The sequence below is a fragment of the Saccopteryx bilineata genome, chromosome 1, assembly GCF_036850765.1.
Source record: "Saccopteryx bilineata isolate mSacBil1 chromosome 1, mSacBil1_pri_phased_curated, whole genome shotgun sequence".
Taxonomy (NCBI): domain Eukaryota; kingdom Metazoa; phylum Chordata; class Mammalia; order Chiroptera; family Emballonuridae; genus Saccopteryx; species Saccopteryx bilineata.
Window position 1 is genome coordinate 378092095 of NC_089490.1, and position 23993 is coordinate 378116087.

Here is a 23993-nt window from a genome sequence, read left to right on the forward strand (position 1 = left end):
AAGCCGGTGAGCTTTTGCTCAAACCAGATGAGCCCGTGCTCAAGCTGGCAACCTCGGGGTCTCGAACCTGGGTCCTCGGCATCCAAGTGTGATGCTCTATCCACTGCGCCACCGCCTGGTCAGGTGAAAGCAAAATCTTTAACTCTGGATAAACCAAACTGGAATAATTATTATTTACATGAAACTAGATTTTAGACAATATTGGTACCTTGAAAACTTTCTTATATCTCCTTTAATCTCTTTGTCAAACCTTGTGAAACTAAGACAGTCATTTGTACAAAAAATTAGATTTGTAGTAAGACTGATGTTTGCAGTTTCCTATTAAAAATACATTTGAAGAGATGTAAGGTGATAGAATAGCTTGAGGCTTTTTTATTTAACTCTGTGAGACTTTGTGAGCAATGTAAAAGTAGTTTAAGAGGAGCATAACTGCTGGCCTGTGGTGGTGCCCTGGATAAAGCGTTGACTTGGAATGCTGAGGTCGCTGATTCTAAACCCTGGGCTTGCCTGGTCAAGGGACATATGGGAGGTGATGCTTCCTGCTCCTTCCCCTCTTCTCTCTTCCTTTTCTCTCTCTATCATCTCTAAAATGAATAAATAAAATCTTTAAAAATAAAAACGATGGCATAATGTTGGTTCACTAGCTACACGAAATTAACTGGCAGCGTTATTTTCAAAAAGGTATTCTGCAGTTTTGAAAGTCATTGCAGTGATGTGCAAAAGTTCTTTCTTTCTTTTTTTTATTTCTTTCTTTTTTTTTTTTTTGTATTTTTCTGAAGCCAGAAACGGGGAGAGACAGTCAGACAGACTCCTGCATGCGCCCGACCGGGATCCGCACGCCCACCAGGGGGCGACGCTCTGCCCCTCCGGGACGTCGCTCTGTCGCGACCAGAGCCACTCTAGTGCCTGGGGCAGAGGCCAAGGAGCCATCCCCATCGCCCGGGCCATCTTTGCTCCAATGGAGCCTCAGCTGCGGGAGGGGAAGAGAGAGACAGAGAGGAAGGAGAGGGGGAGGGGTGAAGAAGCAGATGGGCGCTTCCCCTGTGTGCCCTGGGGAATTGAACCCGGGACCTCTGCATGCCAGGCCGACGCTCTACCACTGAGCCAACCAGCCAGGGCCAAAAGTTCTTTCTTGTAATGCTTAATTATTCATTTGCTATGTACATTAAAATGCTTTGGTGAAGACCACCTCCCCTAGTGTGCTTTTACTTCTCTGAAAAAAATATTGCTCTTGAAATAAAAAAGTATATGCTCCCCTAAATAAAGTACTTCTTCAAAGTTCATCCTACCTGAGATAAGAGTGAAAAGTTTGAGAGCACTGTAATCAGATTTAGAATTTCTGATTATTTTGAGGCTAAGCATCTTTAAAAACACCCTTTGTATTACATAAGAGAAGTGTTAATTGTAAATAGAGGAGGATTTAATGGTAGGTGCACAGAGCATAAGCCCTAGGCCCCGACTTCTAAAAGGACCCTCAAAACCCCAACTTTAGGCCCTGTTCGGTTGGCTCAGTGGTAGAGCGTCAGCCTGGCGTGCAGGATTCCCGGGTTCGATTTCCGGCCAGGGCACACAGGAGAAGCGCCCATCTGCTTTTCCACCCCTCCCCCTCTCCTTCCTCTCTGTCTCTCCCCCTCCCACAGCCAAGGCTCCATTGGAGCAAAGTTGGACCGGCTCCATTGGAGCAAAGTTGGCCCGAGCACTGAGGATGGCTCTATGACCTCTGCCTGAGGCGCTAGAATGGCCCTGGGTGCAACAGAGCAACACCCCAGATGGGCAGAGCATTGCGCTCTGGTGGGCATGCCGGGTGGATCCCGGTTGGGCGCATGTGGGAGTCTGTCTGACTGCCTCCCTGTTTCCAACTTCAGAAAATACAAAAAACAAACAAACCCAAAAACCCCAACTTTACACTTTTTTTCTAATGACACCAAGTTTGGTTTCATACGTGCAATTTTAACATTAATAGTACATAATATTTTTTATTTAAAAATATGGTTAGCGTGGCCTGTGGTGGCGCACTGGATAAAGCGTCAACCTGGAAATGCTGAGGTCACCGGTTCGAAACCCTGGGCTTGTCTGGTCAGGGCACGTATGGAGTTGATGCTTCCAGCTCCTCCCCCCGTCTCTCTCTCCTTTCTCTCTCTCTCTCTCTCTCTCTCTCTCTCTCTCTCTCCTCTCTAAAATGAATAAATAAAATAAAAATTAAAAAAAAAAGATTTGTTAAAAAAATATATGGTTAACGTATTTTTATTTTCCTTGCCTCTCTCTTTTTTTAAGGGACCCAATATTTTCTTCTGCACTCAGGGTCTCAACTGACCTTAACTCATCTCTGATTCTGAATCTCTTTTCCTAGGACAGGAACTAGAATTTAGCAAAGAATATTGGGCGGTTGTGTTGTAGGAGATAATCAGAAAGATAGTAGATCAAAGGAAGCGATTAATATTTATTGAGGACAGGGTGTGAAGTTCTGTGTTGATATGGAAGATTAGATATTGGGGTTTAATTTAGATGAGGAAGGGAAAGAGAGGGCTCTGATATGGGGCCTGGTAGATCAAGATGCGCGCATGTATGTGCGCTCACAGATAGATGCACAGTGTTTTCATTTTTTCCCCATTTTATTTATTTATTTATTTATTACAGAGACAGAGTGAGTCAGAGAGAGGAGAGGGATAGACAGGGACGGAGAGAGATGAGAAGCATCAATCATTAGTTTTTCATTGCGCGTTGCAACACCTTAGTTGTTCATTGATTGCTTTCTCATATGTGCCTTGACCGCGGGCCTTCAGCAGACCAAGTAACCCCTTGCTGGAGCCAGCGACTTTGGGTTCAAGCTGGTGGGCTTTTCTCAAACCAGATGAGCCCACACTCAAGCTGGCAACCTCGGGGTCTCGAACCCGGGTCCTCTGCATCCCAGTCCAATGCTCTATCCACTGTGGCACCGCTTGGTCAGGCTGTTTTCATTTTTTTTAACGATGCTTACTGAGTAGGTGTTTTTCCGTTATTTTTTAATCTCTGGTGATCATCATAACATGCTGAAGTCAGTTATAGTCTATAGTGTATATTTCTGTAAGTTGACTAAAAACACATCCTTCTGTTATTGAACTATAACAGTAGAGGACATTATTTCTTCACATAGGATGATCCTCTAGCTCTGTTAGCTTTGAAGCCATCCGATTAAAGATACATTGGTACATTTTACCTGATATAGCAATAGTATCTGTATTTTTCATTTCCTGTCTCATTCTGTCACTCCCTTCCCCCTTTTTTTTACAGAGACAGCGAGAGAGTCAGAGAGAGGGATATACAGGGACAGACAGACAGGAAGGGAGAGAGATGAGAAGCATCAATCATTAGGATTTTTTTTTTTGTTTTTTTTTTTTGTTTTTTTTGTATTTTTATGAAATTGGAAATGGGGAGGCAGTCAAACACTCCCACATGTGCCCGACCGGGATCCACCCAGCATGCCCACCTGGGGGCGATGCTCTGCCCATCTGGGGCGTCACTGCATTGCAACCAGAGCCATTCTAGTGCCTGAGGCAGAGGCCATGGAGCCATCCTCAGCGCCCGGGCCAACTTTGTTCCAGTGGAGCCTTGGCTGCAGGAGGGGAAGAGAGAGACAGAGAGGAAGGAGAGGGGGAGGGGTGGAGAAGCCGATGGGCGCCTCTCCTTTGTGCCCTGGCCGGGAATCAAACCCGGGACTCCTGCACGCCAGGCCGACGCTCTACCACTGAGCCAACTGGCCAGGGCCTCAATCATTAGTTTTTCGTTGCGCATTGTAACACCTTAGTTCAGCAGTTCTCAACCTGTGGGTCGCGATCCCGTCGGGGTCGCCTAAAGCAGGCATCCCTAAACTATGGCCCACGGGCCGCATGCGGCCCCCTGAGGCCATTTATCCGGCCCCTCTCCGCACTTCTGGAAGGGGCACCTCTTTCATTGGTGGTCAGTGAGAGGATCACTGTATGTGGCGGCCCTCCAACGGTCTGAGGGACAGTGAACTGGCTCCCTGTGTAAAAAGTTTGGGGACCCCTGCCCATCGGAAAATACATAATGCATATCAGGTATTTACATTCCGAATCATAACTGTAGCAAAATTACAGTTATGAAGTAGCCACCAAAATTATTTTTTGGTTTGGGGTCACTGCAACATGAGGAACTGTATTGCGGGGTCACGGCATTAGAAAGGTTGAGAACCACTGCCTTAGTTGTTCATTGATTGCTTTCTCATGTGTGTCTTGACTGCAGGCCCTCAGCAGACCGAGTAACCCCTTGCTCGAGCTAGTGACCTTGGATCTAAGCTGGTGAGCTTTTGCTCAAGCCAGATAAGCCCGTGCTCAAGCTGGCGACCTTGGGGTCTCGAACCTGGGTCCTGGGCTTCCCAGTTCGATGCTCTGCAGGGGTCCCCAAACTTTTTACACAGGGAGCCAGTTCACTGTCCCTCAGACCATTGGAGGGCTCCCACATACAGTGCTCCTCTCACTGACCACCAATGAGAGAGTTGCCCCTTCTGGAAGTGCGGTGGGAGCTGGATAAATGGCCTTAGGGGGCCAAATTGCGGCCCGCGGGCCGTAGTTTGGGGACGCCTGTGTGCGCCACCGCCTGATCAGGCTGTCCCCCTTTAAAGAGTGGTAATCAGTTCACTTTTTTTTTTTTTTTTTTTAATAAATTTTTATTAATGGTAATGGGATGACATTAATAAATCAGGGTACATATATTCAAAGAAAACATGTCTAGGTTATTTTGTCATCAAATTATGTTGCAAACCCCTCGCCCAAAGTCAGATTGTCCTCCGTCACACTCTATCTAGTTCTCTGTGCCCCTCCCCCTCCCCCTAACTCTCTCCCTCCCTCCCCCCCCACCCTTGGTAACCACCACACTCTTGTCCATGTCTCTTAGTCTCATTTTTATGTTCCACCAAAGTGAACTGCACCTGTATCTACTTATTTTAATGAATTCTGGAAGCATAGTTGAAATTGTGTTCAGGAAATAAAATGAATGCAGGGTTTTATGTAGACAGTCAAAGGTTTTCTTTGATATAATGTAGCTTATTTCCAGTTAAGTGAAAATATTTCCTAAGATAACTTTCATGAAGGTGACTTGTTTTGTTTGTTGATTGTAAAGTATTGCCAGCCTTTGTTTTTAAAAGATTTTATTTATTTATTTATAGAGAGAGGAGAGGCAGGGGAGTGAGAGATATAATTGCTTCATTTTAGTTGTTCATTGCTTGCTTTTCTTGTCGTACGTGCCTTGACCAGGCAAGCCCAGGAATTTGAACTGGCGACCTCAGCCTTCTAGGTCAACACTCTGCCCCCTGTGCCACCACAGGCCAGGTGCTAGCTGTTTATTTAATTTTTTAAATGATGAAGTATTGGCTACAGATTTAATGCTTTTGTCTTGTATCCCCATTTATTATGAGGTCTTATTTTAGTTCCCTGAGATTTTCTTTAGATAAAAAAAGTTTTTTGTCTTGAAAGGCTTTTGTTTTGTTATTTTCACTTATTTGTTGTTTTAGGTAATTATTAATCTTTAATAATCACATATTCAAATTTGTATTTTACTTTGACACTTGGTATTTTGGCCCTGGCCAATTGGCTCAGTGGATAGTGTTGGGTGGGCATATGAACGCCCTGGTTCGATTCCGATCAGGGCACACAAGAGAAGTGATGATTTGCTTCTCCTCCTCCCTCTCCTATTCTCTCTCTCTTCTCCTCACGGGCTGAGGATTGCTGGGTTGGTCCCAGCGCCTCAGTCTCAGGAGCTAAAAATAGCTAAGTTGATTGGAGCATGGGCCCAAATGGAGGGTTGCCTGGTGGATCCCTGTTGAGTGTGTGTGGGAGTCTCTATCTTTCCTCCTCTTATTTAAAAACAAAACAAAACAAAACAAAAAAATTTGATGTTTTAGGTTCTGGTTGGTTAGCTCAGTTGGTTTGAGTATTGCCCCCATATGCCTAAGTTGCAGGTTTGATTCCCAGTCAGGGTTCATACAGGAATCAACCAATGAATGTATAAATAAGTGGAACTATAAATCAATGTTTCTCTCTCTCTTTTCTTCTCTTTCTAAAAATAATATTAAAAAAAGAAAACAAAACATAAGATACCACTCCACACCCATTACAATAGTCGTTATAAAAAAGAAAAAGGATGTTGATGAGAATGTGGAGAAAATGGAATCCTTGTGCACAATGGGTTGGAATGTAAGCAGTGCAGCTGCTGTGGGAAACAATATAGTATTTCTGTTAGATAAAAATAGAAGTACCATATAATTCAGTAATTCCACTCCTGGATATATACACAGAAGAATTAAAGCTTGGTCTTGAAAAGATAGTTGTACACCTACATTCATAGCAACAGTATTTACAATAATCAAAGGCAACCTAGATGTCATTAGATGGCTGAATGGATAAACAAAATATGGGATATACATACAATGGAGTATTACTTACACTTAGTCTTAAAAAGAAAGGAAATTCTGACACATGCTACAACACTGATGAACTTTGAAGACATGCTAAATGAACTAAGCCAGTCATTAAAGGACAAATATTGTATGATTTCACTTAAATGAGGTCTCTAGAATAGTCAGATTTATAGAGATAGAGTGTAGAATGGTGGTTGCTAGGGGCTAGTGGTTGCCAGGGGCTAATGGGAGGAAACAAATGGACAGTTGTTTAATGGGTACAGAATTTCAGTTTTAGAAGAGCAAAAACTCCTGGAGATGGAGGATAGTGGTCGTTGCACACAGTGTGACTGTACTTAATGCCGCTGAACTCTACACTGGTAAATTAAAAAAAAATTTTTTTTCTTTATTGATTTTACAGAGTGGAGGGGGGACCAGCTTCACTCTAGCTGTTCATTGGTTGCTTGTCGTATGTGCCTTGACTAGGCAAGCTTAGGGCTTCGAACTGGTGACCTCAGCATTCCAGGTCGACAGTTTATTCATTATACCACTACAGGCCAGGCTACACTGGTAATTTTTTTTTTTTTTCCAGAGAGAGAGAGATAGGGACAGATAGACAGGAGTGGAGAGAGATGAGAAGCATCAATCATCAGTTTTTCGTTGAGACACCTTAGTTCATTTATTGCTTTCTCATATGTGCCTTGACTGTGGAGCTACAGCAGACCGAGTAACCCCTTGCTCGAGCCAGCGACCTTGAGTCCAAACTGGTGAGCTTTTTGGTCAAGCCAGATGAGCTACCGCCTGGTCAGGCTACACTGGTAAATTTTATGTTATATATATTTTACCATAATTTTTTTACTTTAAATTATTTTTTTCAGTTACAGTTGACATCCAATATTACATTAGTTTCAGGTATACAATCCAGTGATTAGACATTATATAACTTACTAATAATCATCCGGATAATTCTCATACCCATCAGACACCATGCATAGTTATTAAAATACTATTGACTGTATCCCCTTTGCTGTACTTTACTTTTCCGTGACTATTCTGTAAAAACCATTTGTACTTTTCTTTTGGTGTTTTTCTTTATTTATTTTAGAGAGGAAAGAGAGTGAATGAGAGCGAGAGCAAGAGAGAGAGAGAGAGAGAGAGAGAGAGAGAAAGGGGGGTGGAGCAGGAAGCATCAACTCCCATATGTGCCTTGACCAGACAAGTGCAAGGTTTCGAACTGGCGACGTCAGCGTTCCAGGTCAGTGCTTTATCCAGTGCGCCACCACAGGTCACGCCCCAATTGTAGTTTTTTTGTTTTTTAACTTTTTTTTTTTTTTTTTTTTTTTTTTACAGGGACAGAGAGAGAGTCAGAGAGAGGGATAGATAAGGACAGACAGAACGAAGAGAGATGAGAAGCATCAATCATCAGTTTTTCGTTGCAACACCATAGTTGTTCATTGATTGCTTTCTCATATATGCCTTGACCGTGGGCCTTCAGCAGAATGAGTAACCCCTTGCCCGAGCCAGTGACCTTGGGTCCAAGCTGGTGAGCTTTTTGCTCAAGTCAGATGAGCCCACGCTCAAGCTGGCGACCTCGGGGTCTCGAGCCTGGGTCCTTCCGCATCCCAGTTCAATGCTCTATCCACTGCGCCACCACCTGGTCAAGCCCCAATTGTACTACTTTTTTTGTATTTTTCTGAAGTTGGAAACGGGGAGGCAGTCAGACAGACTCCTGCATGCGCCCCACCGGATCCACCTGGCATGCCCACCAGGGGGCAATGCTCTGCCCATCTGGGGCGTTGCTCTGCTGCAACCAGAGCCATTCTAGCGCCTGAGGCAGAGGCCATGGAGCCATCCTCAGCGCCCGGGCCAACTTTGCTCCAATGGAGCCTTGGCTGCGGGAGGGGAAGAGAGAGACAGAGAGGAAGGAGAGGGGGAGGGGTGGAGAAGCAGATGGGCGCTTCTGTGTGCCCTGGCCGGGAATCAAACCCGGGACTCCTGCACGCCAGGCCGACGCTCTACCACTGAACCAACTGGCCAGGGCTCCAATTGTACTTCTTAATCCCTTAACCTTTTTTACTCATATCCTTATCTCCCCTTTCATCTGGCAACCATCAAATGTTCTCTATGAGTCTGTTTCTGTTCTGCTTGTTCATTAATTTAGTTTTATAGATTCAATTGTTGATAGATATGTATTTGTTGCCATTTTATTATTATTATTATTAGATTTTTTGGTGAAAGACAGGAAGGGAGAATGATGAGAAGTATCAAGTCATAGTTGTGACACTCTTAGTTGTTCATTGATTGCTTCTCATGTGCCTTGTTCAGGGGACTCCAGCTGAGCCAGTGACTCCTCAAGCCAGTGACCATGGGGTCATGTCTGTGATCCAATACTCAAGCTGGCAACCCTTCACTCGAGCTGGTGAGCCTGTGCTTAAACCAGATGAGCCCTTGCTCAAGCCAGAGACCTTGGGGTTTTGAATCTGGGTCCTCTGCATCCCAGGCCAGTGTTTTAGCCACTGCACCACCTCCTGATCAGGCTTATTGGGTTCTTTCTCTGCAATTTTCTTCTGTTCTTTCATTTGGAAAATGTTTCTTTGTCTTCTTTATTTGGCAACCTCCTTGTACTTGTTTCTCTGTATTAGGGAGAGCTGCTACATCTCCCAAACTTGTTAGAGTGACCTTATATAGTAGATGTCCCATAGAGTCCAGTGGCACAGCCTCTATGATCACCCAAACTGGGCACTCCAAGTGAGCTTCCCCTTCACCCCCTCCCCCCCTTGTGGATTATGCACACACTCTTGTGGTTGAGCCTTTTATTTATTTATTTACTATTTAATTGAATTTACTGTGGTTACATTGGTTAGTAAAATTATGTTTCAGGTTTACAATTGAATAATGAATGCATCATCTGTATATTGTATTGCGTTTGCCACCCCAAGTCTTCTTCCATCACCATTTATCTCCCCCTATTGAGACATCCTGTCACCTCCTCCCCATGCCCCCCCCCCCCCCTTGTAGTTGATCCTTGATTGTTGTCATCTCAGTGTGAAGGATTCACCCCCAGGCTGATCTCCTGCAAGGACTGTCTGGGACCACTGTTCAGCTGTGCAGGGGCCCACCCAACAGCTCTGATGCCCACTGACTTTACCCCTTTAGTGTGTTGCTTAAGGAGATGTTTGGGTATTGCTTCCATGTGGTCTGAAGTTGTCTACCAAGTGCACTGGCTCCGGGGCTTCTCTGGAGATGCAGAGCAAGGTTAGCCGCCTCTTGTGAGCTGCCAAGGGCCATCCGGCATGAGCTACAAAGTGATCTGCAGATGGCTGCTACTTGTGCGGGGCTTGGAGATGCCCAGGAGAGGTCAAGCTGTGAATCAAGGCTCGCTGCTGCTAGTGCTGGTCCTGGGGCCACTTAGTAAGAGGTACAGGGTACACTGAGGCTAGGTGCTGCTTGTTTGAGAGATTTTAGGAAAGTCTGAAGCATGACAAGACAGACCATCGGTATGGAAAAGCCATTGGAAATAGCAGAATGGCCTGCAAGTTGGGCGGGGCATGTCTCAGGGAATCACCTGGGCAGGGTTAATGGTGTTAGGCTGATGGAAACTCAGATATGGCACCCACCTGTGGCCTTTGTTGGGGGAGGGCTCAGAGAAGGAACAGTGGCCTCTGTCAGCATTTCTTCTGGGAGAAAGGTGCATCTCCAACTCTTGCCCCAAAGCCAGATAGTTCATTTTCTCTCTGTATGTCTCTGGTGCCTGTCGAGCTGCTGCCCCAGCTCTGGAGCTTAGAGCAAGTAGGTCAGAGTAAGTCTGTGTAGGGGCCCATTAAGAGGAACTGCCTAGCCCTGGCCGGTTGGCTCAGTGGTAGAGCGTTGGCCTAGCGTGCGGAGGACCCGGGTTCGATTTCCGACCAGGGCACACAGGAGAAGCGCCCATTTGCTTCTTCACCCCTCCGCCACGCCTTCCTCTCTGTCTCTCTCTTCCCCTCCCGCAGCCAAGGCTCCATTGGAGCAAAGATGGCCCGGGCGCTGGGGATGGCTCTGTGGCCCCTGCCTCAGGCGCTTGAGTGGCTCTGGTCGCAACATGGCGACGCCCAGGATGGGCAGAGCATTGCCCCCTGGTGGGCAGAGCGTCGCCCCATGGTGGGCGTGCCGGGTAGATCCCGGTCGGGCGCATGCAGGAGTCTGTCTGACTGTCTCTCCCTGTTTCCAGCTTCAGAAAAATGCAAAAAAAAACCCCCCAAAAAACAACAGAGGAACTGCCTGTAACTCCAGTAGCTCTTCCTCTCATTCAGCCACAATCCCTGCTGGTTTTTACAGCCAGAAAAGTGATGGGGACTTCTATTCCTGGCACTGTAACCCTGGGCTGGGGGGCCTGGTGTGGGGCTGGGACCTCTTGCTCCTCAGGGTAGACCTCTGTAGCCAAGTGTTCTGATTTTTATTTGCCACACTTGGATGTGGGACCAGCTTGTTCAACATCTTGTCTTTCCTATCAGTTTCCAAGTGACTTCCTTTTTATATCCTAGTTGTAGGACTTTTTATTCAGCTAGATTTCAGGTGGTTCTGAATGATGGCTCTTCTGTAGTGTAGTTGCAATTTTTTTCCCCTTTTTTTCTTTTTCCGAAATGAGAAGCAGAGGTTGGCAGACAGACAGACTCCTGCATGCCCACTGGGGGTGATGCTCAGCCCTTCTGGGACATTGCTCCACTGCAGTCGGATCCATTCTAGCGCTTGAAGCGGGGGCCGTGGAGCCATCCTCAATGCCCGGGCCAACTTTGCTCCAGTGGAGCCTGGGCTGTGGGAGGGGAAGAGAGAGAGAGAGAGGAAGGAGAGGGGGAGGGGTGGAGAAGCAGATGGGTGCTTCTCCTGTGTGCCCTGACCAGGAATTGAACCGGGACTTCCACACGCCAGGCCAACGCTCTACCTCTGAGCCAACTGGCCAGGGCTGTAGCTGTAATTTTGATGTGGTTGTGGAAAGATCTGGGTAACACATTTATCTATACCGCCATCTTGACTGGAAGCCTAAATTTACCATGTTTTTTTAAAGAAAAAAAAATTTTTTTTTTACTTTCTTTTGTAAGTGAAAGGAAAAGGAGATAGAGAGACAGACTCCTGCATGTGCCCCAACCAGGATCCACCCAGCAACCCCCATCTGGGGCTGATGCTCTGCCCAACTGGTGCCATGCTTGCAACTAAGCTATTTTTTTAGTTCCTGAGGCTGAGGCTCCATGTCGCCATCCTCAGTTCCTGGGGCTGATGCACTCAAACCAAATCAAGCCATGGTGGCAGGAGGGTAAAAGAGAGGAAAAGAGAGAAGAGTGAGGGGGAGGGGTTGGAGAAGCAGATGATTGTTTCTCCTTTGTGCCCTGACCAAGAATTGAACCCGGGACATCCACACACTGGGCTGACGCTTTACCACTGAGCCAGCCGGTCAGGGCTAAAGAAAAATTTAAAAATTGAGAATTGAACAAGTAAAAGAAAAAAGTTGAGTACAGAGAATGTAATTGCCTTTAATTAAATCTATTTGTGGCCCTGGCCGGTTGGCTTAGCGGTAGAGCGTTGGCCTGGTGTGCGGGGGACCCGGGTTCGATTCCCGGCCAGGGCACATAGGAGAAGCGCCCATTTGCTTCTCCATCCCCCCCCCCCCCCCCCCCCCCCCCCGCTTCCTCTCTGTCTCTCTCTTCCCCTCCCACAGCCAAGGCTCCATTGGAGCAAAGATGGCCCGGGCGCTGAGGATGGCTCCTTGGCCTCTGCCCCAGGCGCTAGAGTGGCTCTGGTTGACGCCCTGGAGGGGCAGAGCATCGCCCCTGGTGGGCATGCCGGGTGGATCCCGGTCGGGCGTATGCCAGACAGACTGTCTGACTGTCTCTCCCCGTTTCCAGCTTCAGAAAAAAACAAACAAACAAAAAAATCTATTTGTGATGTCACAGCACATTTAAAAGAAGACCCTGATTACATATGGTCTGTATATAAGTTTGGCAGAAAATTATTCAGAATTTTCATATTTGCTAATGAATATAAGGTAGTAAAGTATTTCTGTCTTTGCTTCCTCCCTTCATTTTCAGGAGGCCTGATAATATGTATAGTAAGAAAACATTTTGTTACGGTTAGTGGTGGTCAGACCCATGCTCATGGGTGTCAGTATTGGTTTCCCATTGCTGTTGTGGTCATTGCAAAAGGATAGAAAGAAGTTGGATAGATTTCAGATGGGTCTTAAAGTTTTTTAGAGGAATGGAAAAATAAGGTCCATTAATGAAAGTTAAAGTATGTTAGATTATTAAGCTTGAGGATTGGAAGCATATAGTGGAGTCTTGACCTCTAACAGGAGTCTTCACCATTCTCTGAGGGGTATTTTTAGGCAGCCCCAGCTCACAAAGGGGTAGAATTTTAAAACTTCATTTTCTCAGTCTGTTGATAAGAACAAATGACAAAGTCATGAATAATACAGCTGCATAGTGTATATGGCTATGAAAAATAATAGGAAATAGTATTGTACTGAATCAGTGCTTCAGTCTCCTTGGACTTCAGCAGCTCCTGGGAATACTGTATGCTGTAGAATCCGTAAATATGCACTATAAGAAGCTCTTATCAGGTCATGAGTTGATCTGAGGGAGGTTGGGAGAAGGGAAAGGCTGAATACCTGGGTATGGCAGGGAGTCCCCCACTGCTCTAATTAGTAATTTAGAGTTCTTTTTTTGTGGTCTGCAACAACTCTCTCCAGCACCATCCCCTTCTTCCTATGAACAATGTACTAAATTATGTGTGTTTATTTTCTGAAGTCCCCTTATCAGCCCCGCAGAGCAGTGGTTGGGAATTGGTTGGTGAGGGGTACTTTTTCTAAGCCTCCTTTAGTTGGCCTTGGTTGGAGCCCTTGGTTTAATTGTTTCCCTTCTAGCATGGTGTGTTGGGAAAGCAAAGGTAGGAACAGAACAGCAGGATCCAGAAATTGCAGTAGTTTCTTTTTTTTTTTTTTAATGTTTTTATTTATTTACAGAGACAGAGTCAGAGAGAGGGATAGACAAGGACAGACAAACAGGAACATAGAGAGATGAGAAGCATCAATCATCAGTTTTTTGTTGCGACACCTTAGTTGTTCATTGATTGCTTTCTCATATGTGCCTTGACCGTGAGGCTTCAGCAGACTGAGTAACCCCTTGCTCAAGCCAGCGACCTTGAGTTGAAGCTGGTGAGCTTTTTGGGGTCTTGAACCTGGGTCCTCTGCATCCCTGTCTGACGCCCTATCCACTGCGCCACCACCTGGTCAGGCTGCAGTAGTTTCTTTAACATCCAGGGCAATTACCTGTATCTCAGTTGTTGTCCAAGTAACAGGATTGATTTAACTTGGCAGGGATTGGCCTAGAGTGGTATGCATTCCATTCCCTGGGACTTCCTCTTGATTTTTCAGACTTGCGGGCCTTGAATTGGGAGGACTTGAATTTGCCTAAGGTTTTTGTACAGGTTAGGGTTCTCAGATGTTAGTGCAAATCTAAAGGGTTTTGGGAGCTTGTACACGTACATATGCCTGGAATTCACCACAGACCTACTGAGTCAGAATCTTTCTGGGGAGAGTTTTAAATATATGTTATTTATTTAACTTTGTATTAATGAAAAATGTAAACATATTCAAAAGTGTGTAGGATAGTTTAATGAACTCCTTTTGTCCACTATCAAGTTCTTGTAATAAACAATTTATGGCTAACTTTATTTAATCGATACCCCCGTCCACTTTCTCTTTTATTATTTTGAAGGAAATCCCAGATTTATTTTATCTCTAAAAATGAAATGTATATATTTTAGTAAGTTCTTCAGATGATCAGGAAACTTTTTGAACAGGTAGTGCGTATAGTAAAATTTAAAATGGTAAAACGGATGTGCAGTAAGTAACAACAAATCTTTCTCATTGCCCCCAACATTCTTTTTATTTATTTTTATTTTTATTTTTTTACAGAGACAGAGCGAGAATCAGAGAAAGGGATAGATAGGGACAGACAGACAGGAACGGAGAGATGAGAAGCATCAATCATTAGTTTTTCATTGCGACACCTTAGTTGTTCATTGATTGCTTTCTCATATGTGCCTTGACTGTGGGGCTACAGCAGACCAAGTGACCCCTTGCTCGAGCTAGTGACCTTGGGTCCAAGCTGGTGAGCTTTGCTCAAAGCAAATGAGCCCACGCTCAAGTTGATGACCTTGGGGTTTTGAACCTGGATCCTCCGCATCCCAGTCCGACGCTCTATCCACTGTGCCATCGCCTGGTCAGGCACCCCCAACATTCTTGTTACTCTCCTCTGAGGCAAAGAAGTCTACAAAATTTTTAAAGCTAAAATTTATTCTATTTAAAAATTCTCTCAAGAGAGTTTTAAAAGGCCCAGAGATGTCTAGGTTTAATATAAGATCATACTGAGGTAGTGTCTTTTTGTTGGTTTCTCTGTTAAGGCATCAGTTCCATCCTTGTTAATGAATGATTTTTCTAGTTGGGTCCTGGTGATTTTCTCTGTCTCCTGATACTTTCATAAATGGACATCAGCTCACAAATGATGAAAAATGTAATACCAGGAATAATTATGAAATGTCTGCAGATTCTAATTGAATATGCGTTATTCTTTCAAACCAGGTCTAGTGATTATCAGTTTGATTAGTGGAGAGCATGATGAATGTCATCTGTGAAGACTGGAATTAGATGTAGCTCTTTCAGAACAGAAAACAGCAAACACCCTTCAGGAGGAAGCACCTATACTTTCTTTTCCTTTGTTTCTTCCCCTTCCCTCCTTCCTTTCTCTCTCTTTTTCTTCCTCCCTCCCTCCCTCTCTCTCTTTCTTTCTCTCTTTTTATTAAAGATTTTATGTATGATTTTAGAGAGGAGAGAGAAGGGGGAGTGGGAGCATATACTCATAGTAGTTTGAACGCATGTGCCTTGATCCAGTAAGCCTGGGGCTTTGAACCATCAACCTCAGCCTTCCTTGTCGAGACTTTATCCACTGTACCACCAAAGGTCAGACACCTATAATTTCTTTATGTATGTATAGCTATTCTAATGTATATGAAATATATACATATAGGTCTCCTTTTTTTAATTAAACACATGATAAACATTTATTGTAAAGTACAGATTTTTCTGAAACTTGCTTTTTTTCAGATGATAAAGTTATCTTGGGAATCAGGCCATAATAGGGTAAATAGGTTGTTTTTTATTCTTTTTAAAGACTGTTGTTGATCTTTTTATCAAGATGTATCTAACCAGTGTCTTTTAAATGGATGTTTAGGTTATTTCCAATATTGTGTTGCTTTACACTGTGCTGCCTGAATATTCTTGTACTAACTATAAATGAGTTGACTGATTCTAGGTCAGAGGACATATCTATTTGCAATTTTGTTAGCTATTGTCAAGTTTCTCACCATCTGTGTATGATATGCAGGGTTCTCCAAGCTCACCCTTTCTTTTTTTAAAATGCTTTTGAAGTCTCTATTTATGCTCAGGCTTTTGTTTAAATCCCTGAGTATTTTTATAATAGCTGTTTTAGAAATTCTTATTTGTGAGTTGTTCATCATCTGTCTTTCTCAATGTTTTTAGGGGTGTGGGTCACAGATGTGACTTTTATGCAACACTCAAAATAGCTGAAGCACTAACTAAAGAGTAAGAGGTATTGAAAACACCTATCTTCTTTAAGGGAAAAAACCTTGATGGAAATAAATTATTTTTATAAATTATGGATTTGACCCTTAAAAGTTTTCTTCATGAGATTTTTAAAATTAAACATTTTGTAGTTAATATGTCCTTTTTCTCCTTCTTTTGCAGGTATGGCCTCACAAGTCTTGGTCTACCCACCATATGTTTATCAAACTCAGTCAAGTGCCTTTTGTAGTGTGAAGAAACTCAAAGTAGAGCCAACCAGTTGTGTATTCCAGGAAAGAAACTATCCACGGACCTATGTGAATGGTAGAAACATTGGGAATTCTCATCCTCTCACAAAGGGTAGTGGTTTTCAGACAAAGATAGCATTTAACAGACCTCGAGGACACAACTTTTCGTTGCAGACAAGTACTGTTGTTTTAAAAAATACTGTGGGTGCTACAAAGGTAATAGCAGCTCAGGCGCAGCAAACTCAAGTGGCAGCACCTCAGATTGGGGCGTGGAGACATAGGATACATTTCCTAGGAGGCCCTCAGCGATGTGGATTGAAGCGCAAGAGTGAGGAGTTGGATAATCATAATAGCGCAATGCAGATTGTCGATGAATTGTCCATACTTCCTGCAATGTTGCAAACCAACATGGGAAATCCAGTGACAGTTGTGACAACTACCACAGGAACAAAACAGAATTGTACCACTGGAGAAGGTGACTATCAGTTAGTACAGCATGAAGTCTTATGCTCCATGAAGAATACTTACGAAGTTCTTGATTTTCTTGGTCGAGGCACTTTTGGCCAGGTAGTCAAATGCTGGAAAAGAGGGACAAATGAAATTGTAGCAATCAAAATTTTGAAGAATCATCCTTCTTATGCACGTCAAGGTCAAATAGAAGTGAGCATATTAGCAAGACTCAGTACTGAAAATGCCAATGAGTATAACTTTGTTCGGGCTTATGAATGCTTTCAGCACCGTAATCATACTTGTTTAGTCTTTGAGATGCTGGAACAAAACTTGTATGACTTTCTGAAACAAAATAAATTCAGTCCCCTGCCACTAAAAGTAATTCGACCCATTCTCCAGCAAGTGGCTACTGCACTGAAAAAATTGAAAAGTCTTGGTTTAATTCATGCTGACCTCAAACCAGAGAATATTATGTTGGTGGATCCTGTTCGGCAGCCTTACAGGGTTAAAGTAATAGACTTTGGGTCGGCCAGTCACGTATCAAAGACCGTTTGTTCAACATATCTACAATCTCGGTACTACAGGTAGGTGGCAGTTACTTTTTGGTTATTAAATAAATGTTGATTTTATGCTATATGAAATAATTTGGTGTGTATATTTGATGAAAAAAGACTGCTTTGGGTAAAGAAATCAAGATCAGTTTAGATTAGAGGTTTTAAAAAGATTTTAAAAATTTAGGCCTAAAATCTGCCTTAGCAGAATAGTAATCTTTACTGCAAAGTTCAATGCCAAAGACTTTTATTTTATTTATTTTTTCATTTTAGAGGAGAGAGAGAGAGAGAGAGAGAAGGGGGGAGGGGCAGGAAGCATCAACTCCCATATGTGCCTTGACCAGGCAAGCCCAGGGTTTTGAACCTGCGACCTCAGCATTCCAGGTCGACGCTTTATCCACTGCACCACCACAGGTCAGGCAAGACTTTTGGTTAATATTTTTATTTTTTACTTTTATTTTATTAAGTGAGAGGAGGGGAGATAGTGAGACAGACTCCCTCATGTGCCTGACCAGGATCCACCCGATAACTTACCCTGTCTGGGCCGATTCTCAAATCAACCAAGCTATTTTTAACTCTGAGGATGAAATGCTCGAACCAACTGAGCTATCCTCAGCACCCGGGCCAACACTTGAACCAGTCTAGCCACTGGCTGTGGGAGAAGAAGGAGAGAAAGGAGAGGGAGGGGGAGGGGAGCAGATGGTTGCTTCTCTAGTGTGGCCTGAACTGGCAATCAAACCTGGGACATCCATATGTTGTGCCAGTGCTCTATCCACTGAGGCAACTAGCCAGGGTTCCTTTGGTTATTTTTATTGTTAATAGAAGCCTTGAAGGAATAATCGATGATTAATGGTGATCAAACAAGTTTTTATATGTTGGGAAAGGGTTTATAGTACCTTTTGTATATATCTTTCGGCATTTTAGCACTTAAGTGAGTTAGTTTATTAAAGACATAATCAGCCCGGGCTGGGTAGTTCAGTTGGTTGGAGTGTTGTCCTGGTACACCAAGGTTGTGGGTTCAGTTCTCATTCAGTGCACATACAAGAATCATCCAGTTAATGCATAAATAAGTGGAACAACAAATCAATATTTTTCTCCTTCTCTCTCTTTCTACCTCCTCCCTTCCTCTCCTTCTCTCTACCCTTCTTTCCCTCCCTCTCTCTTCCTTCTCTCTCTCTCCCCCCCTCTCTCCCCTTCTCTCTCCCTCTCCCCATTCTTCCCCCTCCCTTCCTCTCTCTCTAAAATCAATAAATAAAAATATTAAAAAATAAAAGTAATATGTAAGACATAATCATATATAACTGAACATTTAGAAAAGTTATATATAAGAATTCAGAAAGTTACTTTAATTAATGATTTTAAGATGCAGACACTTCTTTGGCTGTCACAAGTGTTCAGGCCACATTTTTATAAGATGTGTGTTAGTGCTATGGGAGGAATTTAAAGATAAAAATAATTTCATGTAAATATTGATCAAGTACTACAATGTCATGATTAATAAAATGCTCACCTTGAGTATAATAGATAAACATTTAAAAATGTTTATGGTATTGATTTTAGAGAGGGGGGGATGAGAGAGGAAAAGAGATATAGGAACATTGATCTGCTCCTGTACGTGCCCTTACCAGGGATCAAACCAGCAACCTCTGTTCTTTGGGATGATGCTCTAACCAACTGAGCTATCTGGCTAGGGCTATAAAGATAGTTTTAAGGCTAGCTAATGATTACGAAGTTTCAAAATATCTTTTTGTGTATATAACTGATTTGAATTAATAGTTTAATAAATTTTAAAAAGTTTTATTTATTGATTTTAGAGGAGAGAAAGGAAGAGAGAAACATTGATTTGTTCTACCCAACAATGCATTCATTGGTTGATTTTTGTATGTGCCCTGACCAGGGATTGAATCCATAATCTTAGTGTATCTGGATGATGCTGTAAGCAATTGAGCTACCTGGAAGGCTCATAGTTTTATCATTTTTAGGAATTTTTTCATGTCAGCCTGAACAAATTCATGGTCTTGGTCCCATGAGTCCCATCACAGTGGGCATATATAGTATCTGCCAGTATTGGCTGTGAATAAGTAAGAAAATAGATGAACATATGCAGTTTGTTAGACATTGTTAGAACATGAGGATTATTAATTTAGGTTCACCAAGGGGGAGTTATTTTCAGGTATTGCATCTGCCTTTGCACTATCCTCTCACTCTGGTTAGCTTCTTACAAATATATAGGTAGTACCCAGGACAAAATAAAAGGAAAATTAATTACTACAGAAATCAACTCCAGGAGTGGGTCCGAGACGGCACAGAGGTGGACGCTGAGCTGGCCCCTTCACAAAAATGCATCAAATGTATACTTACGTTAAGAGCAAAGTCTCCTGAAAGACAGTTGTGAGCCAACTGAACAGCCTCTGCACAACAGGCAAAAGTGAGGGATGGCACGGGGGAAGTTAGGGAAACACAGAGCCCTCCGGGAGCTGAGGGCACCCCAGGCGGAAGGAACTGGAGTGCCTCATTAGTTACGATTCCCCTGAACCTGGCTAGCAGACAGGTGCTCCATTCTACATGGTGCTGTCACACATCCCAGACACCTGTACTGAAGGTGGGTCTAGCAGAAACAGGAGGGCACCATAGTGTGTAAACAAGGGCCTCCTTCTGGAGAATGACCCATCAGGTGCAGCAGGGTTCTGCTTCATGCCCCCACCAGTCTGTGTGCTTAAGGGGCTCCTGTTCCTAAATAGAATGTGGAGTCAACTAACACTGCAGCACCTACCTGTCCAGAGAAAAGTACGGAGATAGTGGGTTGCTTCTGCAGGCTTGCTTGGGGCTCTCTCCCTCCTAAAAACTGGGCAAGCTAACAAAACAGTGCAGTACTATAATAGGATGTCTGGTCCAGAGAAAGTGTGGAGACAATGGGGCACTGCCACACACACAAGTGAGGCTGCCCAGCCTGAAGGGAGTTAGAAAAACTTTGTGGTACCCACACTCCAGGCTGCCCCATCCTGAGTGAGTGGGGTACTGCTGTGTGTGCACCTGTGTAAGAATTCTGCCCCTGCCCACACAGATTGTGCCCATATTAGGCTGATCCACCTGGAGAAAGGTTGGAGCTGGGCAGCATGCAGACCAGCCCTGCCCAGACCCTACTACTCTGACCAAGGACAATGACAGTAACAACAGCACACAGGGCAGACCTGTGCATAGTGAGAGGGGTGCTGCTGTGTGCCCAGAGCGTTCAGAACTACCAAAGTTCTGTGTGCATACATAAGGATACCCCACCAGGAGAAAGGGTGAGTGAAACTAGAAAGGCACCCAGAGCATCCCCACCTAGACTTTACTCCGACTGCAGACAAAGCAATAGGACACTCAGGCAGGGTGCCCAGTGTAGCGAGTGGGGTCCTGCGGAGCTCATGAGTTGCTGTACCATTGGCAGAGGGGCAGAAATAGCAAAGCACTGCTGTGTGTCCTCACGCAGGCCTTCCTTAGAGAAAGGGTGGTGCTAACAGGGCATTGAGATGCAGGCATGCAAAGTGGCCCTGCCGAGTGCCTTCCCTAACTGATAATTTTAGCAACTAGCCAAGCACAAGGGTGCTTTTTTTTAAATTTTTTTATTTTTAAATTTAGTTTTTTTAGAGAGAGAGACAGAGAGAGAGAGCGAGAGAGAAGGGGAGGAGCAGAAAGCATCAACTCCCATATGTGTCTTGACCAGGCAAGCCCAGGGTTTTGAACCGGCAACCTCAGCATTCCCGGGTCGGCACTTTATCCACTGTGCCACCACAGGTCAGGCACAAGGGTGCTTTTTGAGTGAATGAGGCATGGCCATGTGTGCCAGGAGTTGTATGGCCCTGAAAGGGAGCAAAAATAGCCAAGTGCTAAGGGATGCATGCACACAGGTAGGCCTGCCCCAACAGGTGAGGGGAGGAGGGAGGTGGTAGAGCCTTGAGTCTCAAGCTTGTAAAGAAACCCTTTCCAGACCCAGCTGGAAGCATAGACAGATAATGCGATAGGGCACTCCAAGAGCCCATGGAACAGTCCTGCTTGCATCAGGCAACCCCACGCAGGTTAGAAGGGCAAGGAAGCAAGCATACACCAGGCTACCACCACCTGAACACACTCCTCAGGCCAGGTGACATACCAGGCACTGCAAGCACCTGCCCTTACTACAAGCAGCCTGCCAGAACTATTCAGTGTTTGGTCTATGCAGAGCCTCTCTTTCAAGACTGGAAGAGATAGCTGTTCTACAACTGGTAGAAACAAACATAGAAAATCAAACAAAATGGTGACACTATGCCCCAAATGAAGGAAACAAGGAAAAACGCCAGAGAAGAACACTGATGAAAGGGAGATAATTTGCTTGATAAAGAATTCACGGCCTGACCTGTGGTGGCGCAGTGGATAAAGCGTTGACCTGGAAATGCTGAGGTTGTCGGTTCGAAACCCTGGGCTTGCCTGGTCAGGGCACATATGGGAGTTGATGCTTCCAGCTCCTCCCCCCTTCTCTCTCTGTTTCTCTCTCTCCCTCTCTCTCTCTCCTCTCTAAAAATGAATAAATAAATTTAAAAAAAAAAAAAAAAAAAAAAAGAATTCAGTGAACCAGTCATAAGGATGCCCAGCAACCTTGAGAATACAATAGAGGAGACCAGAGAATGCTTCAACAGAGAGAGAGAGAAAATGTGCCCTTGACAGATAGCTCGGTTGATTATAGTGTCGTCTCAAAGTGAAGAGCTCTAGAAAATGTAAAAAATGCTTCCCTGCTGAGTAGCCCACTCTCTGTATCACTAACTGCTTTACTAATAAAAGAAACTCACTATCACTGTAAATTAAAAAAAAAGAGAGAAGAAAACAGAAAAGGAACCAACCAGATGAATAATATAATAGCTGAAATGAAAAATACATTAGAAGGAATTTACAGATTAGTTAACACAGAAGAGTAGATTTATGACCTGGATGACAGAATAGTGGAAACAGAACAGTAAAACCAAAAATGAGTTTTAATGATGAGTATAGTTTAAGAGATCTGGCACAACATGAAGCATTCTCATATTTGTACTATAGGGCTTCCAGGAGAAGAGAGAGAGAAAGGGACAGAAAGAGTGTTTGTAGAAACCGTATCTGAAAACTTTCTAAATCTAGGGAAGAAACACACATCCAGGTCCACGAAGCACAGAGAGATCCAAACAAGATGAACCCAAAGAGACCCACACCAAGATATATTCTAATTAAAATGGCAAAAGTTAAGAATAAAGAGTTGATCCTAAAGGCAGCAAGTATGAAAAATAGTCACATACATGGGAAACCCCATAGGCTGTCAGGTGATTTTTTAGAAGTGACTTTACAGGCCAGGTGGGAGTGGTGGGAGATATTTAAAGTACTCAGAAGAAAGGAATCTCTGTATATACTTTATCCAGCAACTTAATCATTTAGAATTAAAGGAGAGAAATACTGCTCACAAAAATTAGGGGATATTTCAAAATGAGTGTGAAGCTATAAAATATCCCCTAATTTTGTGAGCAGTGTATAAAATGCCTAGAAGAAAACATAGGAAGTAAACTTTTTGACATCAATTACTGTAATATCTTTTTGAATATGTCCCCTCAAGCAAGGGAAAACAAGCAAAAATAAATAAGTGGGACTACGTCAAACTAAAAAGCTTCTGTACAGCTAAGGAAACCTTCAACAAAACAAAAGGGCAACCTGTTGAATAGAATGTGTTTGCAAATGATATATCCGATAAGTGTTTGATATCCAAAATATATGAGAAACTCATACAATTCAATAACAAAAAATAAGCAGTTCGATCAAAAAATGGGCAGAGACCATGAAAAGACATTTCTCCAAAGAAGGCATACAGCTGGCCAACAGATATAGGATAAGATACTCAACATCACTGATCATCAGGGAAATGCAGCTCAAAACAACGAGATAGCACCTTGCAGTAGTCAGAATGTTCATTGTCCAAAAGTCAACAAATAATGTGTTGGCAAGGATGTAGGAAAAAAGGAACCCTTGTGCACTGTTGGTGGAATGGCAAACTGGTGTAGGCTCTGGAAAATCAAATGGTGTTTCCTCAAAAATAATTAAAATAGTTGCACCATATGACCCAGCAATTCCACTTCTGGGCATTTATCCAATGAAAATGAAAACTGCTCTGGCTGGTTGTCTCAGTGAATACAGCATCAGCCTATTGTGTGGACATCCTGAGTTCAATCACCCATCAAAGCATACAGGAGAAACAACCATTTGCTTCTGCTTCTCTTCCCTTCCTTTTCTTCCTTCTCTCTTTCCTCTCCCTCTTCCCTCTCCCTCTTCCCCTCTTGCTGCCATTGGCTTGATTGGTTCAAGCGTTGGCTTCAGGTGCTGAAGATAGCTCGGTTGATTCGAGCATTGGCCCCAGATGAATTGCCGGGTAGATCCTGGTTGGGGCACATGTGGGAGTCTTATCTCCCCACCTCTCACTTAAAAAAATAAAACACTGATTGGAAGATATATGCACCCCTTTGTTCATTAAGTTATTATTTACAATAGCCAACTTATGGGAGTAACCTGAGTGTCCATTGATAGGTGAGTGGATAAAGAAGATGTGGTGTGTATATGCAGTGGAACATTACACAGCATAAAAAAGAATGGAATCTTGCCATTTGTGACAATATGGGTAGAGAGTGTTATGCCAAATGAAGTAAGGCAGAGCAAGACCGTACCATTTGGTTCACTTATATGTGGAATCTATAAACAACAAAACAAAAACAACT

General features: G+C 43.7%; 1 protein-coding gene across 6 annotated transcripts in view; it reads left to right on the forward strand.

The window, feature by feature from the left end:
• HIPK3 (homeodomain interacting protein kinase 3) overlaps positions 1-23993 on the forward strand; it is a 131720-nt gene that overhangs the window by 42063 nt on the left and 65664 nt on the right. For all 6 annotated transcript variants that reach the window (XM_066251222.1, XM_066251219.1, XM_066251224.1 and 3 more), the window contains exon 2: positions 16182-17280. In XM_066251222.1, the coding sequence (XP_066107319.1) occupies positions 16184-17280 (1097 nt within the window). In that variant the 5' untranslated portion in view covers positions 16182-16183. The remainder of the gene's footprint in view (positions 1-16181; positions 17281-23993) is intronic.